Genomic DNA, 26,503 nt, shown 5'->3' on the forward strand with positions numbered 1-26,503 from the left:
TGCTCTGCTAGTCCTGGTTTTGCAGACACTTTAGTACAGTAACAGGTTAGATCCTCAATCTTCCAGTTTGTTACCATGTTTTGTCATGTCGGAGCTCAGCCTCTCCATCTGTGGAAGAGCAATCTGTTCTAGTTTGCTAGCTGCTGGAATGCAACACACCAGAGACAGATTGGCTTTTAATAAAAGTAGATTTATTTTGTTCTTCGGAGGAAAGGCAGCTAACTTTCATCTGAGGTTCTTGCTTACGTGGGAAGGCACAGAATGGTCTCTGCTGGCCTTCTCTCTAGGTCTCTGGGTTCCAACAATTCTCCCTGGAGTGATTTCTCTCTGCATCTCCAAAGGCCTGGGATGAGCTGCTTGTGCTGAGATGAGGTATGCTGAGCTGCTTGGGCTGTGCTACATTGCGTTCTCTCATTTAAGCACCAGCCAATTAAGTCAATGTCATTCATTGCAGCAGGCACACCTCCTAGCCGACTGCAGATGTAATCAGCAACAGTTGAGGTTCACGTACAATTGTCTCATGTCCACAGCAACAGAACTAGGTGCCTTCACCTGGCCAAGCTGACAACTGAATCTAACTACCACACATTCTAATTATTTTGATCTTTACAAACTCACCCTGTTCATCAGCATAACCACTCTCCCCTTTCCAAGCTAACCTGCATCCATTCATCCATCCACCCACCATCCTCATCTGTGACGTAACATCTGTTTCCTTATCTATGAAGGGATTAGATTCACTGGTCTGAAAATTTTTTTTAAACAATGGACCCAATGTTCTTACTCCAAATGCAATATTATCTAGGTCTCCTGAATAATAATAATAAAAAGCTGAAAAGAAAACTGTTCTGGTTGAAAGTGAAGGCAGGCAGTGGGGAAGCCAGGTGGTCCACAGTTCTCTCAGTCTTGACCCTTCCAAACCTGCACGCCAATGTTACAAGAGCTGGTAATTCCCAGGTACCTAAATAACTAGTTCTCTCTGTCAGCAAAGAAAAGATACTGGTGGCTTCAGTGAATGAGGTCTAATATAAAGGTCTCAAAGGGAAAGAGAGCATGTAAATAATGCATCTTTCTTATTACCAAATTCTAATCATTTATCTTCAGAATCTGGATGCCATTTGAATAGCAAAAGAACTTCTTAAGCAAAGCCCTTGACTCATCTGAACAGTTAAACAAAGGAAACCTATACTACTATACCATGGTATAAAATGTATTTTATTAAATAAATCCCACAGCTTGTGTGGCCTTCCCCAAAGCTACTTTGCTTTTAAAGAGCAAGACTGCACTCAGATCACAGCTGCAGGGACCAAACAAAATACTGAGGTCGCCAGAAATCTAACGGTGCATTCTCCAGGTTAGTTTTCATACTGACAGCCCCATGCACAAGACCTTGTCATACAGGATAATCACACTGGGTCAGAGTTCACTCACCTTCAATTTTTCGGGATCCATTTCCTTTGCCATTTCCTCCTTTCTCATTTCAGCTATTGTTCGAGGTCCCTTTTTGTCCTTGTGTGCATTGAAACCTTGACCAGAGAGCAGATCTTCGAAGTCAGCTGCTTTTTGTTTCCCTTCTATAATAAAGTTTTTGAAAATTATTATAGTTTTTACTTCACATGTAATATTACATTATTATCTGAGAGCGCTTAAGAGTTTTCAAGAGGCTTTTGTATGCATCAAGCCCCTCAATCCTCACACGGAAAGCAAAAGGCTGCTGTGCCCATTTTACAGATGAGGAAAATGAAGTCTGGAGAACTTAAGAGATCTGTCTAGAATCGGATTTCATGTCCACGGCCTTAGCCTTTGAGAGTTTGAATATCTTCTTCCCTGACTGTCCCCAGGGGCAATTACTCACTCCTAAAATATAAATTCATTCTGAAAATATAAACACCACATGCCCAGGCAGTACAGCCAAGCCCTGTACCATCATTCTTACCTAAATTGGGTGATCCTTTCCCACGCTCGTGCTGAACCCCCGGTACGGCAGAGAAGCTCACGTTGTAGTTGGGTCGGTTCTGGGGAGAGGAGTGGGGCCCACTGGGCTGTGGCTTGGACTGTGACTGCTGCCAGCTGTAGCCACCGCCCTGCTGCCACCCTGCACCCAGAGGCTGGGGAGAGGCTTTCTGTGGGGAGCTGAGAGGCGGAAAACCTCCACCCAGTCCAGTTGGCGTGGTTGGTTTGCTGGCAAATGAAGAACTACCTATGGAAAAAAGGGCGAGAGGTGTGCTACTCTGAATAGCATCTTGTGCCCAAGATTTTTTTGCAGTGATGTTAGTGGCAATTACCTCAACTGATAAAAAACCTCTTTAATAGTTAAAGAAAGTGTGGGCACATAAATGGTTTCACTTAAACCCAACAATGACATTTTTTAGATTTGTATTAACAGTCCCATTTGTTTGATTCAGCTGAAAAAACTGCAGCTCAGGGAAATTAAGTGATTTCCTCAATGTCACACAGGCAGTAAGTGGCAGAATTAGGACTTGAATACATGTCTTTGATTCCAAGACAGAAGAGCCCAGCTCTTCCACTGTGCCACTCACCCACCACCCTTTACCCTACCTTCTGAGCAGATTCTATTTCTTTTTGGAGTAAAACTATCAAATGACACTGGCTGAGAATAAAAACAATAAATTCACTGACCAAGATGTGAATTAAACTTCAATTATCAGGATTGATCATTTGCTTGAAATAAAGACAAGCATGATTAGTACCCAAGAGTACATAAAGTTGTTTTGAAATTTCACAAGTGGGTTTCAATTTCACACTTCTTACATTTCATGGCAGGAGAGCAAGCTGCTCTCTGACAACTGTGATGAGAACAAAGGATCTTATTCAAGCTTTGAAAAATGGTATTACATTGTGCAGGAATTTAAATAGAGTTCTGATTCTGTAATCTCCTAACTTTTAAGCACTCACTGCACACACACACTGGACTGTTTCCAAAATATGAAGACCCAGCTGCGGCTTGTGTTTAAAGAGACAGAAAGAGAAATGAAGTGATCTCCAAAGTCCCTTCCATGCAATGCGCTCAAAGTAACTATGACAGTAAAACAAGTAACATTTATACAGCTCTTGAGAATTTACAAAATGTATTTATGTATATGGCTGCCTTTAATCTACATAAATCCCCTGGGAGGCCAGTAGTACTACTGACTATTGACTCCACTTTAAAGATGAGAAAATTAAGGCTCAGAGAGGTTGACTGACATGCACACGAACACACAGCTAGTTAATGGGGCTTGGACCAAACCATAGGCCCCCTTACTCCAAATCTCAGCTCATTTCCTGCACCCCATTCCCTAATGTCTTCCCAAATCTCTGAAGCTTTCGATTCAGCTCATCTCTACTGTTTCTTCTTTCCATAGATATTTTCTCTCTTTTCTGATCTTGGCATTTCTCCCGCCTTCCCCACTAGGAATGTTAGGTAATGGCCACTAGGCCCTGAGTCTGAGTCTCAGCTCTCTATCATATTCATGCACTCATTCAGCCAGCATTCAATGAGCACCTACAACACACCAGGTACTGTGCTGGGGGCTTGGAATATAGCTAAAAAGAAGCTATAGAGCATCTTTGTTCTTATGAAGCCTAGTGAAAAACTTCACCTCTTTGAGTTTTGTGAAAATAGAACTATGCTTCCATCACAGGTGTGCTGTAAAATTCTTTACAACCCTGAATTAAGCGGCATTATATGTTATAAAACCACACAAGTTCCTGTACCCAGCACATGCCTGGAACATCATAAAAGCTCAGTAAATAACTGATAGTAGGAAAAGGTAATGACAGGACTTGAACTCTGAAGCTTGGCACTGCTCCTTCTCTCTTTACGGACGCATGGGCCACTCTGCCAACAGAGTGCACACATCAACGCACACGTGAGGCTGGGTATTCACTTTCATTGGGGGTTTCATTTTATATTCTTAGGAATGCTTGCCATCTGTTTCCTGAACATTTCTATTCCTTATCTAAAGGTTTAATAAATATGGAAAAACTATAAAAAGACAAACTCTACATTCCCACCACACTTTGCTTCATTTATGAAATAGCACTGTGCATCATCTAGTGTCATATCACAGATACAATGGGGAAAAGGCAGGCGCTGACCCAGTTCTCACAGGGCTCATCGACAATGCAGGACTTTCTGATGCCCACCCTCCCTGGATATTTCTTACTGATGTTCAGCAACTCTAATTGTTAATGCAACTCTGTTAATGCTATTGAAGCAGAGAACTGACAAAAATGCAAAACAGTAGCCAAACTCAGAGGCCACTGCTCTCCCCAGTGAAACCTAAAGCACTGGTTTTCGATCTTGACTGCACAACAGAATCACCTACAGAGCTTTTTTTACTTATTAGAGAATTGTGGGTTTACAGAAAAATCATGCATAAAATAGAGGGTTCCACATATTACCCTATAACTAACACCTTACATTGGGGTGGTACACCTGTTACAATTGATGAAGCACATTTTAATCACTGTACTGTTACCTACTGCCCCGGGTTTACGCACGCTTACTGTATTGTACAGTTTCATGCATTTAACATTTTTATTCTAAACGCACATAAACCTAAAATTTCTCTGTTTTCACTATATTCAAATATATAAATACAGTGCTGTTAATTATGTTCACAATGCTGTGAGACCAAAAGTTTTCCACCATCCCACATAGAAACCTTGTACATTTTAAACATTAACTCCCAGGTCTGTACCTCCCACCCTAATCCCTGGTAACCTACAATGTAGATTGATTATGGGTTTTCTTATTCTAATTATTTCATACTAGTGAGATCAGCAATATTTGTCCTTTTGTGTTTGGCTTATTTCACTCAACATTATGTCTTCAAGGTTCATCCATGCTGTCACATGTGTCAGGACTTCATTCCTTTCAATGGTTGACTAATACTTCATTGTATATATATTCCGCATGTATTTTATCCATTCATCAGTTGATGGACAATTCAGCTGCTTCCATCTTTTGACAATTGTGAATGCCACTATGACAACTGGTGTGCATATATCTGCTCAAGCCCTTGTTTTCAAATATTTTGGGCCTATGCCTAGAAGTGGCATTGTCAGGTTACATAATACCTTACTTAGCTTTCTGAGAAACTGCCAAATTATCTTCCATAGTGGCTGAACAATTTTACATTCCCACCAGCAATGAATGAGTATTCCTATTTCTCCACGTTCTCTCCAACGCCTATAATCTTCCTTTTTTTAATAGTAGCCATTCTAGTGGATATGACATAGCATCACACTGTGGTTTTAATTTAAATTTCCATAATGGCTAATTATGTTGAGCATCTTTTCATGTACTTTTTGACCATTTGTATATCTTCTTTGGAGAAATGTCTATTCTTTTGCCCATTTTTCAACTGGATTGTTTGTCTTTTTGTTGTGGAGTTAAAGGATTTCTTTACACATTCTGGATATTAAACCTTTATCATGTATGTTCATTGTACTCTTCCTTTGGATGGGCCATGATTACCTGTTTCTTTGCTTGCCTTGTAATTTTTTTGATGCATACTGCTTAATATTCTTAAATGTTAACTCTAGGATTTATTCCTTGAGATGTCTGCTTCTTGAGTTTGCATCCAGCTAGTGATATGATAGAGATTTTTTTGAGCAGCAGGAGCTAAGAAAACCAAGCAAATCTAAGCAAAAAAACACCTTTCATGGTCTTTGCAAATTGGCTTTGACTAACTGGTGATCTCCTTCAGAGTCCAGCCCTCCTAGCAGGGATAGTCTAAGGCAAATGCAAAGTATAGGGTTCGAGCTGTCTTTTCTGGGCCTCTCTTTTGCTTTAGGTTTGTGTTTGCTAGTGGCTTTGGGGCTGAATGCCTCTCTTACTTTCCAAGAAACTGACGTTGTCCCTCTCCCACATGTTCCACCGCAGGACTTAAAGCAAGTAAGCCTTTACCCCAGGTGGCCCACCTCAACTGCTGCTTACACTGCTTTGTTTTAAGCTGCTTTTGTCTAGATGGGAAATTCTGGGAGGTGGGACTTGCTGTAGAAAAGATCCCCAAGTCAGTCTTCTACAGCCAGAACAAGGCCAGGGACCTGCAAAGGGAGAAACTGGTTTCAAACTAGCCTGGGAAGGGAACGAGGAAGTGGAAGGAAGGGCGCCAGGAGCTGCTTCTGCAGCTTTCCAAAGCTGCACCCTCTTGACTCAGTACCCACCCAGCAAATGCAGCCCTCAACTGTCCTTTGCCAAGTCAGAAGAAACAGACCTTCCTTAAGTCTCTTTTCACTGCCTGTGTCCTTGGCATGTTGGAACAGTGATCACTCTCAGAGCTGGGCCACAACGATGTAAATCAAAAGCAGTGATCGGTAGTGATCGGACTGTACCCCCACTCAGGATCTTGGAGAACTAGGTTTTTAAGTCCTTCTTTGGCACCAGCAAGCCAGGCCATGGGCAGGACCCAGAGCTCCCTGCTATTTATTGTGAACTGGGGGATGGGGGATGGTGTCCGCTGTACAGAGACAGCAGTTTACTTGTATTCACCCCAATTTACCAGCCTCTTCCTCCTGCTCCTCCCTGATGCTGCACAGGGTTCTACTGGACTCTGGAGTTTCCAAAGAGTTGATTCAGTCAGTTTCCGCCTGTTTAATAGCTGTTCTGGTGGAAGGACTGGTTCTTGTAGTTTCCTACTCTGCCATCTTCACACCATCTATTCCTTAGGGAGCTTTTTTTTTTTTTTTTTTGGCTTGGGCAGGCACTGGGAATCGAACCAAGGTCTCCGGCAAGGCAGGCAAGAACTCTGCCTGCTGAGCCACCATGGCCTGTCCCTTAGGGAGCTTTTAAAACTTCTTACATCCAAGTCCCATTCCAAGGTATTTAAATCAGAATATCTATGGGAAGGACCAAGGTGCTGCGGATTGCATCAGTCATGTTTAGGGCAATAATACCTTGCGAAGAAGTACACTTCTGTCTTTTCTGAATTGCAGTTATATAATTTGGAAGTTTAATTTTTACTCTCAGAGCACACGTAACCCTCACTCAGATTTCTGCTCATGGTGTGGCTTTAGGAAAGGCATTTAACCTTCCTAAGTTAACTGACTTAAGAAATGGGGAAACTTGAAGATGGCGATGAATATACAACTATGTGATGATATTGTGAATTACTGATTATATATGTAGAATGGAATGATTATATGATAAGAATATTTGTGTTTGTTGTGCTTTTAAAAATTAAAAAAATTAATAAAAAAGAAACAAACAAACAAAAAAAAGAAATGGGGAAACTCAGGAAACCAGTATCTTCAGAGGGAAGCTGTAAGAATTACTGCATTTCAAAAACTACAAAGAGATCACTTCCGGAGAAGATGGCGGCTTAGTAAGACGCGCAGATCTTAGTTTCTCCTCCAGGACAGCTACTAGGGGAGTAGAAACGATACAGAACAGCTCCCAAAGCCACGACAGAGATAAAAAAGACAGCGTACCCCATCCTGGAATGGCTGGCTGGCTGAGAGAACCCGCTCTGGTGAGATCGCTGAGGGGCGCGGGCTTCACCGGGCGGGGCGGCAAGCGGCCGGAGTCACTCCCTTCCCCCTTCCCGGGCCAGCTGGGAGAATTGGACAGGCGGTCCCCTCAAACCGCGGCGGCTGGTGCCCACACCACGCGCGGCCCCCCGGACCAACTGAGAGAATTGGATCAGAAATCCCCAGGCCGCGGAGAACGGTGACGGGGGGAGGGACCCTTCCAAACCCGTGACTCCCCGGGAACGTGCACTCTCCCGGGCGGGCCGCTGCGGCTGGCGCCCTCCCGCCACGCTTCGCGCCCCGGGCCGACTACGAAATTCGGACGGGCGCTTTCCCGGGCTGCGGCGACCAGCGACCCTCCCCGCGTTCGGACTCCGGGCCGGCTGGCACCCTGCCAAGCTGCTTCGGCTAGCGAACCTCCGGGATGGCGAGAGTTTTCCAAAGTTAAAGGACCCACAGCAACTTTTACTGGTGGGACCCGCAGACAAACGTGTGCCACGAGCACCACCTACTGGGCAGGATAAGAAAAACAGAACCCAGAGATTTCACAGAAAAATCTAGCAACCTTGTTGGGTCCGACACCCAGGGAAATCTGACTAAATGCCCAGATGCCAGCAGCAGAAGATAACTGTCCATGCTCAGAAGATTGAGAATATGGCCCAGTCAAAGGAACAAACCAATAGTTCAAATGAGATACAAGAGCTGAGACAACTAATGCTGAATATACGAACAGAAATGGAAAACCTCTTCAAAAACGAAATCGATAAATTGAGGGAGGACATGAAGAAGACATGGGCTGAACATAAAGAAGAAATAGAAAAACTGAAAAAACAAATCACAGAACTTATGGAAGTGAAGGATAAAGTAGAAAAGATGAAAAAAACAATGGATACCTACAATGATAGATTTAAAGAGACAGAAGATAGAATTAGTGATTTGGAGGATGGAACATCTGAATTCCAAAAAGAAACAGAAACTATCAGGAAAAGAATGGAAAAATTTGAACAGGGTATCAGGGAACTCAAGGACAATATGAACCGCACAAATATACATGTTGTGGGTGTTCCAGAAGGAGAAGAGAAGGGAAAAGGAGGAGAAAAACTAATGGAAGAAATTATCACTGAAAATTTCCCAACACCTTATGAAAGACCTAAAATTACAGATCCAAGAAGTGCAGCGCACCCCAAAGAGATTAGACCCAAATAGGCGTTCTCCAAGACACTTACTAGTTAGAATGTCAGAGGTCAAGGAGAAAGAGAGGATCTTGAAAGTAGCAAGAGAAAAACAATCCATCACATACAAGGGAAACCCAATAAGACTATGTGTAGATTTCTCAGCAGAAACCATGGAAGCTAGAAGACAGTGGGATGATATATTTAAATTACTAAAAGAGAAAAACTGCCAACCAAGACTCCTATATCCAGCAAAATTATCCTTCAAAAATGAGGGAGAAATTAAAACATTCTCAGACAAAAAGTCACTGAGAGAATTTGTGACCAAGAGACCAGCTCTGCAAGAAATACTAAAGGGAGCACTAGAGTCAGAACCGAAAAGACAGAAGAGAGAGGTATGGAGAAGAGTGTAGAAAGAAGGAAAATCAGATATGATATATATAATACAAAAGGCAAAATGGTAGAGGAAAATATTATCCAAACAGTAATAACACTAAATGTCAATGGACTGAATTCCCCAATCAAAACACATAGATTGGCAGAATGGATTAAAAAACAGGATCCTTCTATATGCTGTCTACAGGAAACACATCTTAGACCCAAAGATAAACATAGGTTGAAAGTGAAAGGTTGGGAAAAGATATTTCATGCAAATAACAACCAGAAAAGAGCAGGAATGGCTACACTAATATCCAACAAATTAGACTTCAAATGTAAAGCAGTTAAAAGAGACAAAGAAGGACACTATCTACTAATAAAAGGAACAATTAAACAAGAAGACATAACAATCATAAATATTTATGCGCCGAACCAGAATGCCCCAAATATGTGAGGAATACACTGCAAACACTGAAAAGGGAAATAGACTCATATACCATAATAGTTGGAGACTTCAATTCACCACTCTCATCAATGGACAGAACATCTAGACAGAGGATCAATAAAGAAATAGAGAATCTGAATATTACTATAAATGAGCTAGACTTAACAGACATTTATAGGACATTACATCCCACAACAGCAGGATACACCTTCTTCTCAAGTGCTCATGGATCATTCTCAAAGACAGACCATATGCTGGGTCACAAAGCAAGTCTTAACAAATTTAAAAAGATTGAAATCATACACAACACTTTCTCGGATCATAAAGGAATGAAGTTGGAAATCAATAATAGGCGGAGTGCCAGAAAATTCACAAATACGTGGAGGCTCAACAACACACTCCTAAACAACGAGTGGGTCAAAGAAGAAATTGCTAGAGAAATTAACAAATACCTCGAGGCGAATGAAAATGAAAACACAACATATCAAAACTTATGGGACGCAGCAAAGGCAGTGCTAAGGGGGAAATTTATTTTCCTAAATGCCTATATCAGAAAAGAAGAAAAGGCAAAAATGCAGGAATTAACTATCCATTTGGAAGAACTGGAGAAAGAACAGCAAACTAATCCCAAAGCAAGCAAAAGGAAAGAAATAACAAAGATTAGAGCAGAAATAAATGAAATTGAAAACATGAAAATAGAGAAAATCAATAAGGCCAGAAGTTGGTTCTATGAGAAAATCAATAAGATTGATGGGCCCTTAGCAAGATTGACAAAAAGAAGAAGAGAGAGGATGCAAATAAATAAGTTCAGAAATGGAAGAGGAGACATAACTACTGACCTCACAGAAATAAAGGAGGTAATAACAGGATACTATGAACAACTTTACGCTAATAAATACAACAATTTAGAGGAAATGGACGGGTTCCTGGAAAGACATGAACAACCAACTTTGACTCAAGAAGACATAGATGACCTCAACAAACCAATCACAAGTAAAGAAATTCACTTAGTCATTCAAAAGCTCCCTAAAAAGAAAAGTCCAGGACCAGACGGCTTCACATCTGAATTCTATCAAACATTCCAGAAAGAATTAGTACCAACTCTCCTCAAACTCTTCAAAAAAATCGAAGCGGAGGGAAAACTACCTAATTCATTCTATGAAGCCAACATCACCCTCATACCAAAACCAGGCAAAGGTATTACAAAAAAAGAAAACTACAGGCCAATCTCTCTAATGAATACAGATGCAAAAATCCTCAATAAAATTCTAGCAAATCGTATCCAACAACACATTAAAAGAATTATACATCATGACCAAGTAGGATTCATCCCAGGTATGCAAGGATGGCTCAACATAAGAAAATCAATTAATGTAATACACCATATCAACAAATCAAAGCAGAAAAATCACATGATCATCTCAATTGATGCAGAGAAGGCATTTGACAAGATTCAACATCCTTTCCTGTTGAAAACACTTCAAAGGATAGGAATACAAGGGAACTTCCTTAAAATGATAGAGGGAATATATGAAAAACCCACAGCTAATATCATCCTCAATGGGGAAAAATTGAAAACTTTCCCCCTAAGATCAGGAACAAGACAAGGATGTCCACTATCACCACTATTACTCAACATTGTGTTGGAGGTTCTAGCCAGAGCAATTAGACAAGAAAAAGAAACACAAGGCATCAAAATAGGAAAGGAAGATGTAAAACTATCACTGTTTGCAGACGATATGATACTATACGTCGAAAACCCGGAAAAATCCACAACAAAACTACTAGAGCTAATAAATGAGTACAGCAAAGTAGCAGGTTACAAGATCAACATTCAAAAATCTGTAGCATTTCTATACACTAGCAATGAACAAGCGGAGGGGGAAATCAAGAAACGAATCCCATTTACAATTGCAACTAAAAGAATAAAATACCTAGGAATAAATTTAACTAAAGAGGCAAAAAACCTATATAAAGAAAACTACAAAAAACTGCTAAAAGAAATCACAGAAGACCTAAATAGATGGAAGGGCATACCGTGTTCATGGATTGGAAGACTAAATATAGTTAAGATGTCAATCCTACCTAAATTGATTTACAGATTCAATGCAATACCAATCAAAATCCCAACAACTTATTTTTCAGAAATAGAAAAACCAATAAGCAAATTTATCTGGAAGGGCAGGGTGCCCCGAATTGCTAAAAACATCTTGAGGAAAAAAAACGAAGCTGGAGGTATAGTGATGCCGGACTTTAAGGCATATTATGAAGCCATAGTGGTCAAAACAGCATGGTATTGGCACAAAGATAGATATATCGACCAATGGAATCAAATAGAGTGCTCAGATATAGACCCTCTCATCTATGGACATTTGATCTTTGATAAGGCAGTCAAGCCAACTCACCTGGGACAGAACAGTCTCTTCAATAAATGATGCCTAGAGAACTGGATATCCATATGCAAAAGAATGAAAGAAGACCCATCTCTCACACCCTATACAAAAGTTAACTCAAAATGGATCAAAGATCTAAACATTAGGTCTAAGACCATAAAACAGTTAGAGGAAAATGTAGGGAGATATCTTATGAATCTTACAATTGGAGGCAGTTTTATGGACCTTAAACCTAAAGCAAGAGCACTGAAGAAGGAAATAAATAAATGGGAACTCCTCAAAATTAAACACTTTTGTGCATCAAAGAACTTCATCGAGAAACTAGAAAGACAGCCTACACAATGGGAATCAATATTTGGAAACGACATATCAGATAAAGGTCTAGTATCCAGAATTCATAATGAGATTGTTCAACTCAACAACAAAAAGACAGCCAACCCAATTACAAAATGGGAAAAAGACTTGAATAGACACCTCTCAGAGGAGGAAATACAAATGGCCAAAAGGCACATGAAGAGATGCTCAATGTCCCTGGCCATTAGAGAAATGCAAATCAAAACCACAATGAGATATCATCTCACACCCACCAGAATGGCCATTATCAACAAAACAGAAAATGACAAGTGCTGGAGAGGATGCAGTGAAAGAGGCACACTTATCCACTGTTGGTGGGAATGTCAAATGGTGCAACCACTGTGGAAGGCAGTTTGGCGGTTCCTCAAAAAGCTGAATATAGAATTGCCATATGACCCAGCAATACCATTGCTGGGAATCTACTCAAAGGAATTAAGGGCAAAAACTCAAACGGACATTTGCACACCAATGTTTATAGCAGTGTTATTTACAATTGCAAAGAGATGGAAACAGCCAAAATGTCCATCAACAGACGAGTGGCTAAACACACTGTGGTATATACATACGATGGAATATTATGCAGCTTTAAGGCAGGATAAACTTATGAAGCATGTAATAACATGGATGGAGCTAGAGAACATTATGCTGAGTGAGTCTAGCCAAAAACTAAAAGACAAATACTGTATGGTCCCAATGATGTGAATCGACACTCGAGAATAAACTTGGAATATGTCATTGGTAACAGAGTTCAGCAGGAGTTAGAAACAGGGTAAGATAATGGGTAATTGGAGCTGATGGAATACAGACTGTGCAATAGGACTAGATACAAAAACTCAAAAATGGACAGCAGAATAATACCTAATTGTTAAGTAATCATGTTAAAACACTGAATGAAGCTGCATCCGAGCTATAGGTTTTTGTTTTGTTTTGTTTTGTTTTGTTCTTACTATTATTACTTTTAGTTTTTTTCTCTATATTAACATTCTATATCTTTTTCGGTTATATTGCTAGTTCTTCTAAACCGATGCAAATGTACTAAGAAACGATGATCATGCATCTATGTGATGATGTTAAGAATTACTGATTGCATATGTAGAATGGTATGATTTCTAAAAAAAAAAAAAAATGGACAGCACAATACTACCTAATTGTAATGTAATTATGTTAAAACACTGAATGAAGCTGCATCTGAGCTATAGTTTTTTTCTTATATATTTTTGTATTTTTTATTTTTATTTTCATTTTTTCTCTATATTATCATTTTATTTCTTTTTCTGTTGTCTTGCTATTTCTTTTTCTAAATCGATGCATATGTACTAAGAAATGATGATCATACATCTATGTGATGATATTAAGAATTACTGATTGCATATGTAAAATGGAATGATTTCTAAATGTTGTGTTAGTTATTTTTTTTTAATTAATAATAATAAAAAAAAAAAACTACAAAGAGCTCTTCCACTTCTCCAGGTAGGTTTGTGGTTCGTAGCAATATAGATGTAGCTATTCTGAACTGTTTTTGTTGTTTGTCTATAAATATGTTCTGATCCAGGGAAATAGTTACTTATATAAAATAAACGAAGGCAGGGGACAGCCCTGTGGAACTGGATTGGAATGATAAATATCTAAATTTACTCATCTTCTATCTCTGCCTACAGAAAGGGTCTAGAAGCAAAACATCTCAGTACCAATGAACATACTTAGCACACAAATCTTGATTTCTAATTACCATTCCCCCAAAAGAGAAAAAGGGTTCTTGGGAGAATAGTTGGTTCCAAGACTGGGCATAAAAACTTCAACAAGCCTGGACCATCCTGTGTCATAAAGAAAGAAAGTTCTTAAAAATTATAGGGCCAAGCCAAAAGGACATAAAGCAAGAAATCAAGGGTTTGTGCCTGATGCTCCTTTTATCTACGGTATGGACAGATGAGTAAAACATAGTGATTAAAAATAAATAAATAATAGGGGGAACAAATGTTAAAATAAATTCAGTAGATTGAAATGCTAGTGATCAATGAAAGGGAGTGATAAAGGGTACAGAAAAAGAATAGGGGAAACAAAGGCTAAAATATATTGGGTAGATGGAAATACTAGCTATCAATGAGAGGGAGGGGTAAGGGGTATGGTATGTGTGAGGTTTTTTTCTTTTTATGTCTTTTTCTGAATTGATGCAAATATTCTAAGAAAAGATCATGGTGATGAATATACAACTGTGATGATATTGTGAGTTACTGATTATATACCAAGAAGAGAATGATCATATAATAAGAATGTTCATTTTTGTATGTTATGTTTAAAAAAAATAAAAAAGAACTCAAGGGCTTCTTAAAACCAAATCTGGAACAGACTGAACATCAAAATGAATAATGACAGTAATGGATAACTCACTGTATCAAAAAGAACCACCAGTCCACTCTGATGACAAATTGATACAGACAGATAGCTATATGATAGATATAGATGATAGATTAGACAGAAAGAGAAAGAAGTGGAGACCCTTACAGTAAAATAAATGCCTCAGTAAAATGTTAACTAATATATAGAGAAGAAAGGACAAAGTTAGAAAATCACAAATTTTGCACCCATCATAGTAGTATTTGATTTAGTTCAAAAATCATTTACGAATACTAAAACCAGTGGGTAAAAGTCTGGTGGAGACAGGATATTTTCAAATAGGACTACTTCAAATAGGAGAATCTCAAAATATCTCCCCCAGATTATCTCTTAGTTACAAAATGGTAATCACAGTGAAGAAACCTGGCAGACATCACCTTAATCAATTGATGAAGGCTAACACCAAACCCAAATTGAAAGACTTTCTCAACTGGCCCGTACCCTTCAAATATCAATATCATGAAAGACCAAGAAAAGGTGAGGAGTGCTCCCAGAGGAAAAGAGTCTTAAGAGAAATGACAATTAAATGAAAAATGTGAACCTGGGTTTAAAAAAAAGAACTCCCTATAAAGGTCACCTCCTCGGAGAGACATTCTTTAGCTACTTGATATCTAAATTAACACTTATCCCAGCCACCACTCATCACCCCTTCCCTGCCTTATTTTTCTTCATAATATTTAACACGTTGGCTACAGATGTTAGCTCCAGAGCCAGACTTCTTGGTGTTGAATCCTCGTGATTTGGGTATGTAACTGAAACTTTTTTTGTGCTCCCATTGTCTCATCTGCAAAATGGGAATTATAATAGTCCCTACTTCAAAAGATTATTGGGAAATTTAAATTAAATAATATATGGAAAGAGCTGAAAATAATTCTTGGCAAACAGTAAAGCCCCCAATACACACTCACTGTTACTTTTATTCATGGATGCTATGTTATATACTCTTTACTGTTTGCTTCCTATTCTAGAATATAAGCCTTAGGAAGGCAAGGGTTTTGTTATTTGTTTTGTTTTGATTTCTTTGGTTTTCATTAGAACAGTACTAGCACATAGAATACACTTAGTAAATATTTATGGAATGAATAAATGGATGGAAATGAGCAATGAATGAGATTTTAAGTAGAATTTCACCTGATATTACCTTAAAATTTGGAATTTACTGTATTAAAACACAAAGAAGGGAGGGGAGAAAGAGAACTGGGTATATATAAATCTGAGAACACAGAATGAGGTCTAAAGGATCTGAAATGACTACTAGCAAATATGGTGGACATCCTCTTGTTCCCTGCAGACAATTTGGCTCTAAATGCTGCAGTTGGGCTTTTTGAGAACCTAGAATCAACATCGTCAACTTAAACCTGTTTCAGGGCTCTGCATCTTTATTTAACAACTCTGCACTGACCTAAAAGAGGAAGAAAAAAGAAGAAAATGTTTTAGCACATGCTAGTCCAATAAAATCTCCTTAAAAAGGGTTCCTTGGTGAAATCAGTTTGATAACCCTACAAACTGTGTCTGTCAGAGAGTGTCACCATGAACATGGATTCTCAGAAGTTTCTGCAGTAATAAAAATTCATTGAACCCAGCATTTCCCAAACTCACTTGCTCATGGAACACTTGCCCTGTAACAACTATTAACAGAACACTTTGGAGCCATATAGAGTCTGTATCTGTACAGAATCTTATAAACTGCACAGAAGGCACTGTCGTTAACGGGGAGAAGAGGGATAAGAGTAGAAAGATCTCACTGATAACACTGCAGTAGAGCTTATGCAAAGCTGGCGCCACGGGGCACACGTCAACCTGACCAGTCTCATCTCTCACCGTTTCTGTACTCATTACATTTGCTGTAGCCAAACTGTTGTCAGAAGTTCCTTGAGGCTCTAACTTGATTCATACTACCAGTCTCCAACTAGGCATTGAAGAAATGGATCAACAGGGGTTATTTTCAATCCAATATATGTTACCTGTTTTGTTGTGTGTGTGTGTGTGTATGTGTGTGTTTAAACCAATCTCAGGTTTCAGAGTATAGCTTAAGAATGCACACTGTTTTAATTTAGGTCCCAGGTGATAATAACAGATTATTGTAACATCAAAAATTTAGATTTGAGGTTATGTGACCATAAGTAAGGATTATTTATATCTTAACCTGCTAAGTTTGTTCCAAGTGCCCCAAGGTCGGCAAAAGGATCCAGAGTATGGGGCTTGTTCAGATGGGTGGGAGTGCCATGTGAGGACCCTGTCGGGCTGGTGGCAGCTGACTTGCTCCCCATTCCAAAACCTCCTGAAAAGAAAACGAGAGCATTGAAAATGAGGTCGTTTTCCAACACTGAATTCTGACATTTAGAATTCCAGAGCTATTGGCCATCCTTGTCTCTAGACCAAACTAAGACAGAGTTTGGAAACACATAAGAAGTTGGTCGACTCTGTGTCTGTGAGCTGGGTGAGTGGTGGCCTAGAGCAGGGACAGGACTCAGAAAAGACACATGCTACCTTCTGGCCTCACCTGCGACTATTATTTCCCATGTTAACCTTTCACATCAATCTAACTTCATTCTTCCTATGGGCTTTGGAGTCAGACCTGGATCTGGCTTTGCCTGTTGAGAGCTGAGTGACCATTTAACATCTCTTAACATCAATATTTTCTCATTGGTTGAAAAGAGGATTCAGAGGGTTGCTGTGATGGGTACATAGTATGTGGATCTCTGTGTGTGCTTGTGTGTATCTATAACTTGCACGGGCTCAGGACACAGTCATATAAGACAGCTCCCAATAAATGCCAAAGTAGTTATAAGAAAGGCACCCTACTTATTACAGGCAAATCCAGCCCTGTGATATGTACACATGTTCTTCCTTCTGGAAGAACATTTATTTAACACCTAACATACGCAAAAGACTTTCAAATAAGTTATTTCATTTAAACAAATACAATTGTGTGGGGCAGGAATTATTATCCCCATTTTATAGATAAGAAAACTAAGGCTCAGACATGTCAAAAAATCCAAGAGCTTCTAAGTGGTAGAGGCGGATACACAGGCAGCTCTGTCTGATTCTACCGTCAAGACAGACATTCAGCAAATGAGACTTAGAAACCTGAACGTATAATATGTAGCATTATCATGTCATCAAATCCAACAGGAAAAGATCAACCAGAATATGAGTCTTTAGGAAAAATCAATGCAAATTACATGAGAAGGCATAACACTCCTTAAGTTCTCACCTCATCCTGTGTGAAGGATTATGGTTTAGCGATTGGTTAAATGTGTACAAAAAAATCATTGGCTGGCCTTTACCTGGTTTAGTGTGCCAGTCCCAACCTCCTGAAACATCTGGCTGAATGTTCACAGCAGGTGTACTAGAAGCTGGAAATGGGAAGGAGAAAAAGAATGAGAATGAGATAGCTCAGAACCCACTTTTCTGTACCCATACAGGAAAATGCCATCTCCTCCATGAAGACTACATGACTTCCCAAGGGATTCACCCATTTTTTCATGTGCTCATCATACTCAGCAATGTGCATTTTGTGCCTTCATCTCTAGTTATTCGCAAGAGGATCAGTAGAAACCATATATTGCTTGTCTCTGTTCCTTCTTTGGTTCACCTGTATTTTACCTCTATATCCAGCATATTCTATGCTCAATCCACACACTTGTCAGTCTTCTTTAAATTGCAAGTTTCCTCAAGGCAAGAAATATCTTATTCATCTTTGAGTGTCTCACCTCTACACTTAACATAGAATCAGTGGATATGCCAGTTTGAAGTATAATATACCCAGAAAAGCCATGTCCTTTAATCCTGATTTCATATTGCTGGGTGGAATCTTTTTTATTGTTTCCATGGAGATGTGACCCAACCAATTGTGGGTGGTAATTTTTGATTAGATGGTTTCCATTGAGATATGTCTTCACCCATTCAAGGTGGGGTTGCTTACTAGAGCCTTTAAGAGGGAACCATTTTGGAAAAAGCTTCAGTGCCAACAGAACAGACAGAGCCCCAGGGAAGCCACTGAGGAAGCCTGGAGAGAAAGCTAGCAGACGTCACCATGTGCCTTTCCAGCTGCGAGAGAAACCCTGAACATCAGCAGCCTTCTTGAACTAAGGTATCTTTCCCTAGATGTGCTAATTTGGATATTTTTATAGCTTTGTCTTAATTTCAACATTTTTACAGTCTTGGAACTGTAAACTTACAATTTAATAAATTCCCCTTTTTAAAAGCCATTCCAGTTCTGGTATGTTGCATTCTGGCAGCTTGCAAACTAAAACAGTGAGTAATAAGAAAAACAAAAAATTAAGCTCAAGTCATCTTAGATTGGCATTAACAAGGGTGCCAAGGGCATGATGAGTCATCCAGAACAAATAAGGGAGCCAGAATATACACCATGTATCATGGTGGTGTCAAGAATCTATCTACTGTCCTTCAAAACAAAGTCATTACAGCTTCAAAGTACTTCATTCCAACACTCTCAAAATTTAAAACAAAGAATTTAAAAGACATGCTCAGCTAAACAGAGTCATTTAGAAACAAGGCAATGAATTCACACTGGTAGTAGGTTTGGCTGTATCTATAAAATCCACGGGATGAAACAGGATACTGTAAGGAAGGATTTCTTTCTAAAGAACCTCTAGGTTCTGCCAATAAAATCAGTGGAAAAAATGCAAATACTAAACTAACATTGCAAATAGAATTTTAAATAATACACACATACATAATTCTAAGAAACTAAGATTAACATTACCAAGCCTTATATTTACTTGTTTCACTCGTTTAGTACCAACCAAGACATCTGGTACCTTCTCATCAAAAAAAAATCATCAACAATAACATTCTTTTTTTTATTCCTTTGTTCTCTTTTTCCCATAAACCTACCATTACCCTTGAAAACTGAGATGGCAACTAGACAATTTTGCTAATGTGCTATCTAATTTCCTTTTAAATTCTGACCTTAGTCATGCATCCAACTTTCTTTGACTGTGTTAAATATAAAATATATTGAGATATTTTACCTTCTCTTTTTGTACTAAGATTTGAAACCCAGTGAATATTATACCTTGAGCATATTTCAAGTCAGACTAAGTCACATTTCAAGTGCTCAAAGGTCACACATAGCTAGTGGCTAGCATATTGACAGAATATCTCTAATACATTAACTTGGTGTATTTCAAACTTTGTTCTGTGGAATGCTACTTTTTTAGAGTGCTAATATCATATTTTATTAATTCTAAGCTTCCTCATTTTCCAACATTTCAAAGATTTCTCCAAGCAAGATACATCTTCCAATCAATTAAAAGTGGCATCGTTTTTTCCTTTCTCACTGTACCTAAAATAACAACGCATCCTACAATCAATGGTGCCCTACGATGCAGTGCATGTAGCTTAATGCAAGAAGAGAATTCTACAGTCAAGTAAGTTTAGGAATGCTGAGTAAAACCAAGTTACACAGGTTTCTTTCCTGTAAGACATTCCAGAGGCTTTAACACATTTATGTGAATTGTTACTTTCCAAGAGATATGGAATACGTAGCTCTTCCCAAAAAGCATACAAAGGGTCAGCTACTAATATCTCATAGTAAACTATGCTTCACTGGACACAGTGTAAACTACTTCCTTACCGTGCACTGTTGGTGAAGGACTTCTCGTGGGCTGAAGAAAGGGGTCACTGGAAGCACTGGCTGTGTTCAGAAAAGAACCCAGCAAGTCCTGACCTGATGGTTTAGAAGGTGCTCCAAATGGGTCAAAACTGGCACCTACGAAACAACAGGAAAAATGTACTTCTTTGTCCTGCAAGTTCATTCATTCGATAAATGTTGAAAAGCTGTCACTATCTCCAGGCCCATCCTGTCATTAAAACTTCCACTAGAGCTAACAGTGATTCCCAGGGATTTCTGAACACATATGAATAAGCTCATCTTTGTAGACAAAGGAGGAGCCTGGGTTTATCTATTGGATGAACCATAAAGAATGTATAATTAGGGGCTCCTTTGGTCTTTGGTCATCCTAATAACAGGAATTTGGTCAATCAAGTTTACAGAGTAGCTGAGATGATGCCAACACAGATGAATCAATGAGTGGCAAAACCAGTCCTGGGGCATAGAAGGTGCTGGATAAAGGCATGTTGAATAAAAATATTAGTGGACAGATGCCAGGCCAGGGAGCTCTGCCATTAAGATGAACTGCTGAAATCCATGGGTTTCTTTCATTTTGTTTCTTAGTGGTCTCTGGCTCACTTGAAAGTTAGAAATGAATAAAATTAGTATAGTGACAAAAACTGGACTCTCATTACATCTTATGTTCTATGACACTCAAGCACTGTTTCCAAAATGTTGCCTTTCAACAACTTGCTAAAAAAAATGCCACTCGGTGGCGTGAGGAATAGTTTGTGATTGAAATAAGAAGACTAGCAAAAAATGAAAAGTTAAGGTTTCCAGAAAAACTACAACAACAGCTAATATTATATAGTTTCTTAAGGTTTACACAGTCTTTTGTAAGGAACACCTCACCGATCCTCAGTGTCTCCCTGTCAGATAAAAGTGGTACTCTCCTTATTTCGCAAATTATGAAAATGAGGCTCAGAAAGGCAAAGTTTCTTGCCCAAGGTCCAGTAAGCCACAGGGCGAGAACTTTTCAGGCCTTCAGATTCCAAATTCCAGGAATTTTCCATAGGGAACTCACATTTTTCACGGAATGCAATGAATGTGAGGAAAACAACACAGAGTTTCATATATGTATAACTGGTCTTTAATTCTTCCTTATTGGGCAAGGAACAACTTCTCTTTACCTCCTTCTAGTGAGATGTCACTTCTTAATCTGTTAAGTAGCAGACAAATGGACTGATTACTCCCTATACTGGATTGACTCATTCTGCGAACAGATAACTAAAATCAAATAAGTTAATAAATAAATGTAACTCTCAAAACTCAGGTAGGAGAGATGGTTTAATATGTTTGCAACTATACTCCACTGGAATAATGCTCTCTGCTATCTGCTGGACAGCAAAGTAGCCTTGTGCAGTGGCAATGGTATCGACTTTGTACCCCTCAATCTGCTACATAATTTATACCCCTTATATCATTTAGTATTAACAAAACTTTAGCCCTTCTATAAAATGAGAATGCAGAGATTTACAGAATAGCTGTAAGAATATATTGGGTTACACTTTCTATATGTAGGTTTGACTAACCGAAGCAAATAGCAGAGGCTGCTAAAATCTTCTCACCATTAATATTAACTTGTGTTAAATTAGAGGAATCCTCCAATAAGCCAAATATGAGCTACCCAACATCATAAAACAAGAGCTCAAAACTGAGTCTTTACAACAATGCTGATAAGAAGGTATCCCCATTTTACAACTGAGCAGGTTAAGGCTTTTGAATAAGGCTATGCAGATAATGTAGTGCAGATCCTGGGACTCAAATCCAGGCCTTAAACCCGGGCCTCAGTGATCCTCCTACCTCCTCTTGGGAGTCAGAATACTTGCGTTCTAAACCTAAGTCTGCCACTAGTCAGCTGTGCATCTCAGATGTCAAGGCCTCCGTTTCACTGTCTGTAACCCAAGGCACAGAGTTAACTGGCATCTAAGACCTCTTCCAGCTCTGATGCTGGAACTTACCCATGTCTGTGGGCCTGTGATGAATTGAATCAGGAGTCATACAAGGTTCATAGCCCTAAAGTGAAATCACTGAGTTTTATGTGAACTGGAATCTTGGAGATTTTTTTTCCCCCCAACAAAGCTTTTATTCACTTTGATGAATTAGGGATAGATGAGAGGAAATAAAGTATAGAGGCAATGTCCTTGGCCTGAGATTCAGGGAACCCAAGTTTGTGTCTTGGCACTTGAACCTCAGGACCTACATTCAATGATTCCGAGACCTCCTCTCATCAAGAATGGCTCCCACTGAACTACCATAAATCAAGACCAGCCAAAGCTTACTAAGAAGCAAAGGACGGACGTGGGATAAAAAGTCCCTACGGGATACCATAGGCCTGGAGAAGTGGGATGTTTCTCTTTACTCTTCCTGATGTGGTCTTGGTCATGGTGACAGGAACAAAGGCAGCTAACTGGAGCTGGTCCTACAGAGGCTGTCATAGATCTTGGCTTACCCAGCTACATTATCCTGCTAATGTCAAAAATCTAGAGATGACAAGTCACAGAAGGGTTGAGAATGTGGCAACAAACAAAAGGAAAGTAATTATTACAACAGGAGGCTCAACCTTTTTACTTGGAACCAAATCCACTGCTCCAGTTAGCTGTGCTAGCATAAGTACCTTCAACATTCGTGAGGTAACCAAGTACTTCTCTATAAAGCCAAAATGTATTCCTAAGCCTAAGATTCCAAGCCTCAGTTTCTTCAAATGTAAAATGGGGACAATGATAGCACCTACTTTATTGGATTTCAAAGAACTTAATCCATGGTTAGTGTTAAATTCCATGTCTGGCTAATAATAAATACCCCACAAATACTAGCTGTTATGAATAATATTTTAGCCCTATTTCCCAGGACTAAAGCAGTTCAGGGATTGACACCCTAGAAAAAAATTTAAAGTAAAGGCGAGGAGCTCAAATATTTACTCTTATACTCTATCAAAATGGACAATATTTCTATTTCTTCATGTGTTCACCATTTAAGTACAGATTTAGACCTCAAAAGGACAGTTAAGGGTTGAATTGTGTCCCTCAAAACAAATGACATGTAGAAGTCCTAACTCCTAGTATTTTAGAATATGTCCTTATTTGGAAACAAGGTGGCTGCATATATAATTAGCTAAGTCAAGGTAAGGTCTTACTGGTGTAGGCTAGGCCCTTAATCCAATATGACAGGTGTCTTTATAAGAAGGGGAGAAGATATACAGACACACTAGAAAAGAAGGTGCTGAGAAGACAGATGCAGAGATTAGGAGTGATGCCTCCACAAGCCAAGGCATGCAAGGATTGCTGGCAAACACCAGAGGCTAGAAAAGGCAAGGAAGGCTTCTCCCCTACAGGTTTCAAGAGGGAGCAGGACCCTACTGGCCCCTTGGTTTTTGGACTTCTAGCCTCCAGAAGGATGATAAAACAAAGTTCTCTCGTTTTAATCAAGCCATCAAATTTGTGACGATAGCCCTAGCAAGCTAAAGCAGGGGCTTTCTGCAGAACCTGGAAGGGCATAGCTTATGGATGTTCAGTTCTATCTCCTTGGCCCAAAGGTTATATAATTCAACACTGTGGGGCACAGCACCCCACGGAGAAACCTACCTTCTCCCATTCTGAGGGTTGGCGATGCAGAGGTGGAGGTGGCAGAGCGGCGTGGTGTGGACTGGGCAGAGGCGGGTCCGCTGGGTTGAAACACGTCTTCCACCCCTGACTGTCCAGCCTGGGCAGGGCCAGCTGTGCCTCCACCCCCAAACAGGTCACTCAGCAGTTCAGAATTGGTGGGAGGAGCCGCCGGCGGAGAGAAGTTTTTACTCACGACAGACCCTTCCAGGCCCAGGAGGTCCACGTCCTCGGGAGGTGGGGGGGCAGCAGGCTCCAGCTGCTTTCTGCTGGGCTTCTTGGCTCTGTGATGTTTGTCCCCGTTGGCATTGCCGTGTGGGCTGGAAAGAGTCAGAAGCTCATCGTCCGACTGCTCACTCTCCTGATTCACGAGGGCAGCGTGGTCCTCCTCGCAGAACGATTTCTCTGATTTCTGATCTAAGGGAAACCAGCACGTCAATAAACGGTTAGTTACACAGCATTGTTGATTGGTTTTTATTCTATCATATGCACATAACTGCAGAACGAGGAGAGGATTCAGCCCTGAGCAAACAATGTTTCCAGACCCTTACCAAAGGAGGAGTGGACATATTTCAGATTATACTCAACTGCCATTTGTGGAGCAGCTGAGAGGCCAGATAGCACAATGGTGAAGAGCAGGAGCTCTGCAGCCAGTGGGCCTGGGTTTGAATCTCAGTTCCACTAGTTACGGCTCTGTGGCACTAGGCAAATTACTTTACTTCTCTGTGCCTTGGTTTTCTCTTCAGCAAAATGGAAATAATAAATGGTACCTAACTAGTGGGGCTGTTGTGAGAAAGACATATGAAAAGTACACAGATAAATAAATAGGAAGAAGTACCTAAGTTGTTGTTGCTGTTGTTATTATTTTCCAGGCACTATGCTAGGTGCTTTGAAAAACATTAGCCCTTTGTTATCCACCCCTGCTGTCTTTTATTCTCCAAAAGCAAGGACTTTGCCCTGCAGTCAAGAGCAGAAGTGAACACATACCTGGTAAGTGAATAGAGAGAAGGGGTCTGCTTAGGGTAGGTCTTATGTCAACCCAAAAGGGGACACTTTCATCACAAAACGGGCAGCAAGAAAGAGGTCTTGTCAGCGAAAGGAATAAGGAGGCTGGAGAGTGAGTTTCCAGGCCCTCCTTGGGTCAGATTCTACCATGGAATTTTGTTATTTTTGTGGTAATTTCAGTTAAATAGAGCCATGTTCCAAATCAAGTACACATCCATAGCTCCTTATCCCTAAGTCTAAAATGCAAAAAGCTATGAAAAGAGAAAGGTTTTCCCAAGTTTGGCACAAACTCATTTGGTGGAAGAACCTGACTAGAACTGATGTGAAAGTATGTATTTATTTATGTCACTCAGAGTTATTTATACATTTCCCTGCCGAAGTATTAATGTATTTGTGCATGTGATTACAGGGTGTTGTCTTAGATGCCACTGGGATATTGAGTAACAAACTATTTATATACTTTTAAGAATAAAAAATTCCTGCATTCCTAAACACATCTGGCTCAGATAAGAGATTGCCCATCTGTATGAAAACTTATTTCAGAGATTAACAAGCATTAATTCTCAATTACTTACAACAATGGGAGTGGAAAGGCAAAAGTGCAGTTCCATTAAAGGCCCTTATTGTAAGGAAGATGAGGTGTAGGGAACACCAAGCAGGGGCTGGGAAATGTATTCAGTGACTAGATTTCACTAAACTTCCCAAGTTACAGAAATTTCCCATCCTGTTTCTCAGAAGAAAATTCTGCAAGTCTAGGAATTCTGTGAACTATGTTTTTCACTTAACACTGAAAACTTTTGTAGACAATGAGAATACTGTCTTATGGTCAAACATCAAAGGAATGTCAATCAAGAGAATTTTAAATAGTCTATCACCAGAGCCAGTTTCCCACAACTGAGAAAGCCCTTACTTTTTAATTCTACATAGAACGTTGGGATTAATCTCAGCTAACTCTAGCAAGGACCATGATTGGGTATCAATGAGCATGCCAATGCCAGTCTACCAGTGGCAGAGTCTGAAGAATTATGCTGAGAAAGATTCTGAAAATATCTCCAGATTCAGCAGAAAAGAACGGTCTAATTAAGCCCCACTTGCTTCTGTGGTTGTTAAAGTAAGCAGCAAAGATTATAGGTCAGCTGTTTGCCAACCTCACACCAGGGCAAGCTCAGCTCCACCCCATTAGTGGTTGACACCTACTTGGGGATGTGCCAAATTTTATATTTTTGCATATTTAGTTAACAGCAAGAGGTAGAATCCTTTGTTAATATAACCTAAAGGGAGATGGAGAAAATATCATACTTATTTGTCAGTCTGGAAAAGATGGGATCCAAAACCCAGTATGGAGAGAGAAGACAATTCAGCTTAATATGGCATTTTGTATCAGTCAACCACAGAGTTGAAAACCAGGAAGTTACTTGATTTGAAAAAGGATTCATCGGGTCAACTGGGAAATAAGGAGGAATCTGGTTTTTAAGTGTTGTATCCCTTCAGGCTGTTTGTGGTCTAATCATCTCTGTAGAAGCACCATGTAAAGAAATGCTTGAAAGTACCTTGCCAGCAGAGAGAGGAAAAGAAGCCACCTTGCCCAAAATGCCTGGGGTTGTCTGGAGGGACATCTATTGGGGCCTGTCCTGTAAGAC

The 26,503-nt window shown here is 39.8% G+C and overlaps 1 protein-coding gene across 3 annotated transcripts in view; it reads right to left on the reverse strand.

Moving 5' to 3' along the window:
- Window positions 1–26,503, reverse strand: part of DNAJC6 (DnaJ heat shock protein family (Hsp40) member C6) — a 188,147-nt gene that overhangs the window by 5,573 nt on the left and 156,071 nt on the right. For all 3 annotated transcript variants that reach the window (XM_077120692.1, XM_077120694.1, XM_077120695.1), the window contains exons 11-17: window positions 26,414–26,494; window positions 23,841–24,275; window positions 20,221–20,355; window positions 17,906–17,974; window positions 16,762–16,896; window positions 1,937–2,200; window positions 1,432–1,574 (exon numbers count right to left, since the gene is read on the reverse strand). In XM_077120692.1, the coding sequence (XP_076976807.1) occupies window positions 1,432–1,574; window positions 1,937–2,200; window positions 16,762–16,896; window positions 17,906–17,974; window positions 20,221–20,355; window positions 23,841–24,275; window positions 26,414–26,494 (1,262 nt within the window). The remainder of the gene's footprint in view (window positions 1–1,431; window positions 1,575–1,936; window positions 2,201–16,761; window positions 16,897–17,905; window positions 17,975–20,220; window positions 20,356–23,840; window positions 24,276–26,413; window positions 26,495–26,503) is intronic.

This window comes from Tamandua tetradactyla, chromosome 11 (assembly GCF_023851605.1).
Source record: "Tamandua tetradactyla isolate mTamTet1 chromosome 11, mTamTet1.pri, whole genome shotgun sequence".
NCBI classification, from domain to species: domain Eukaryota; kingdom Metazoa; phylum Chordata; class Mammalia; order Pilosa; family Myrmecophagidae; genus Tamandua; species Tamandua tetradactyla.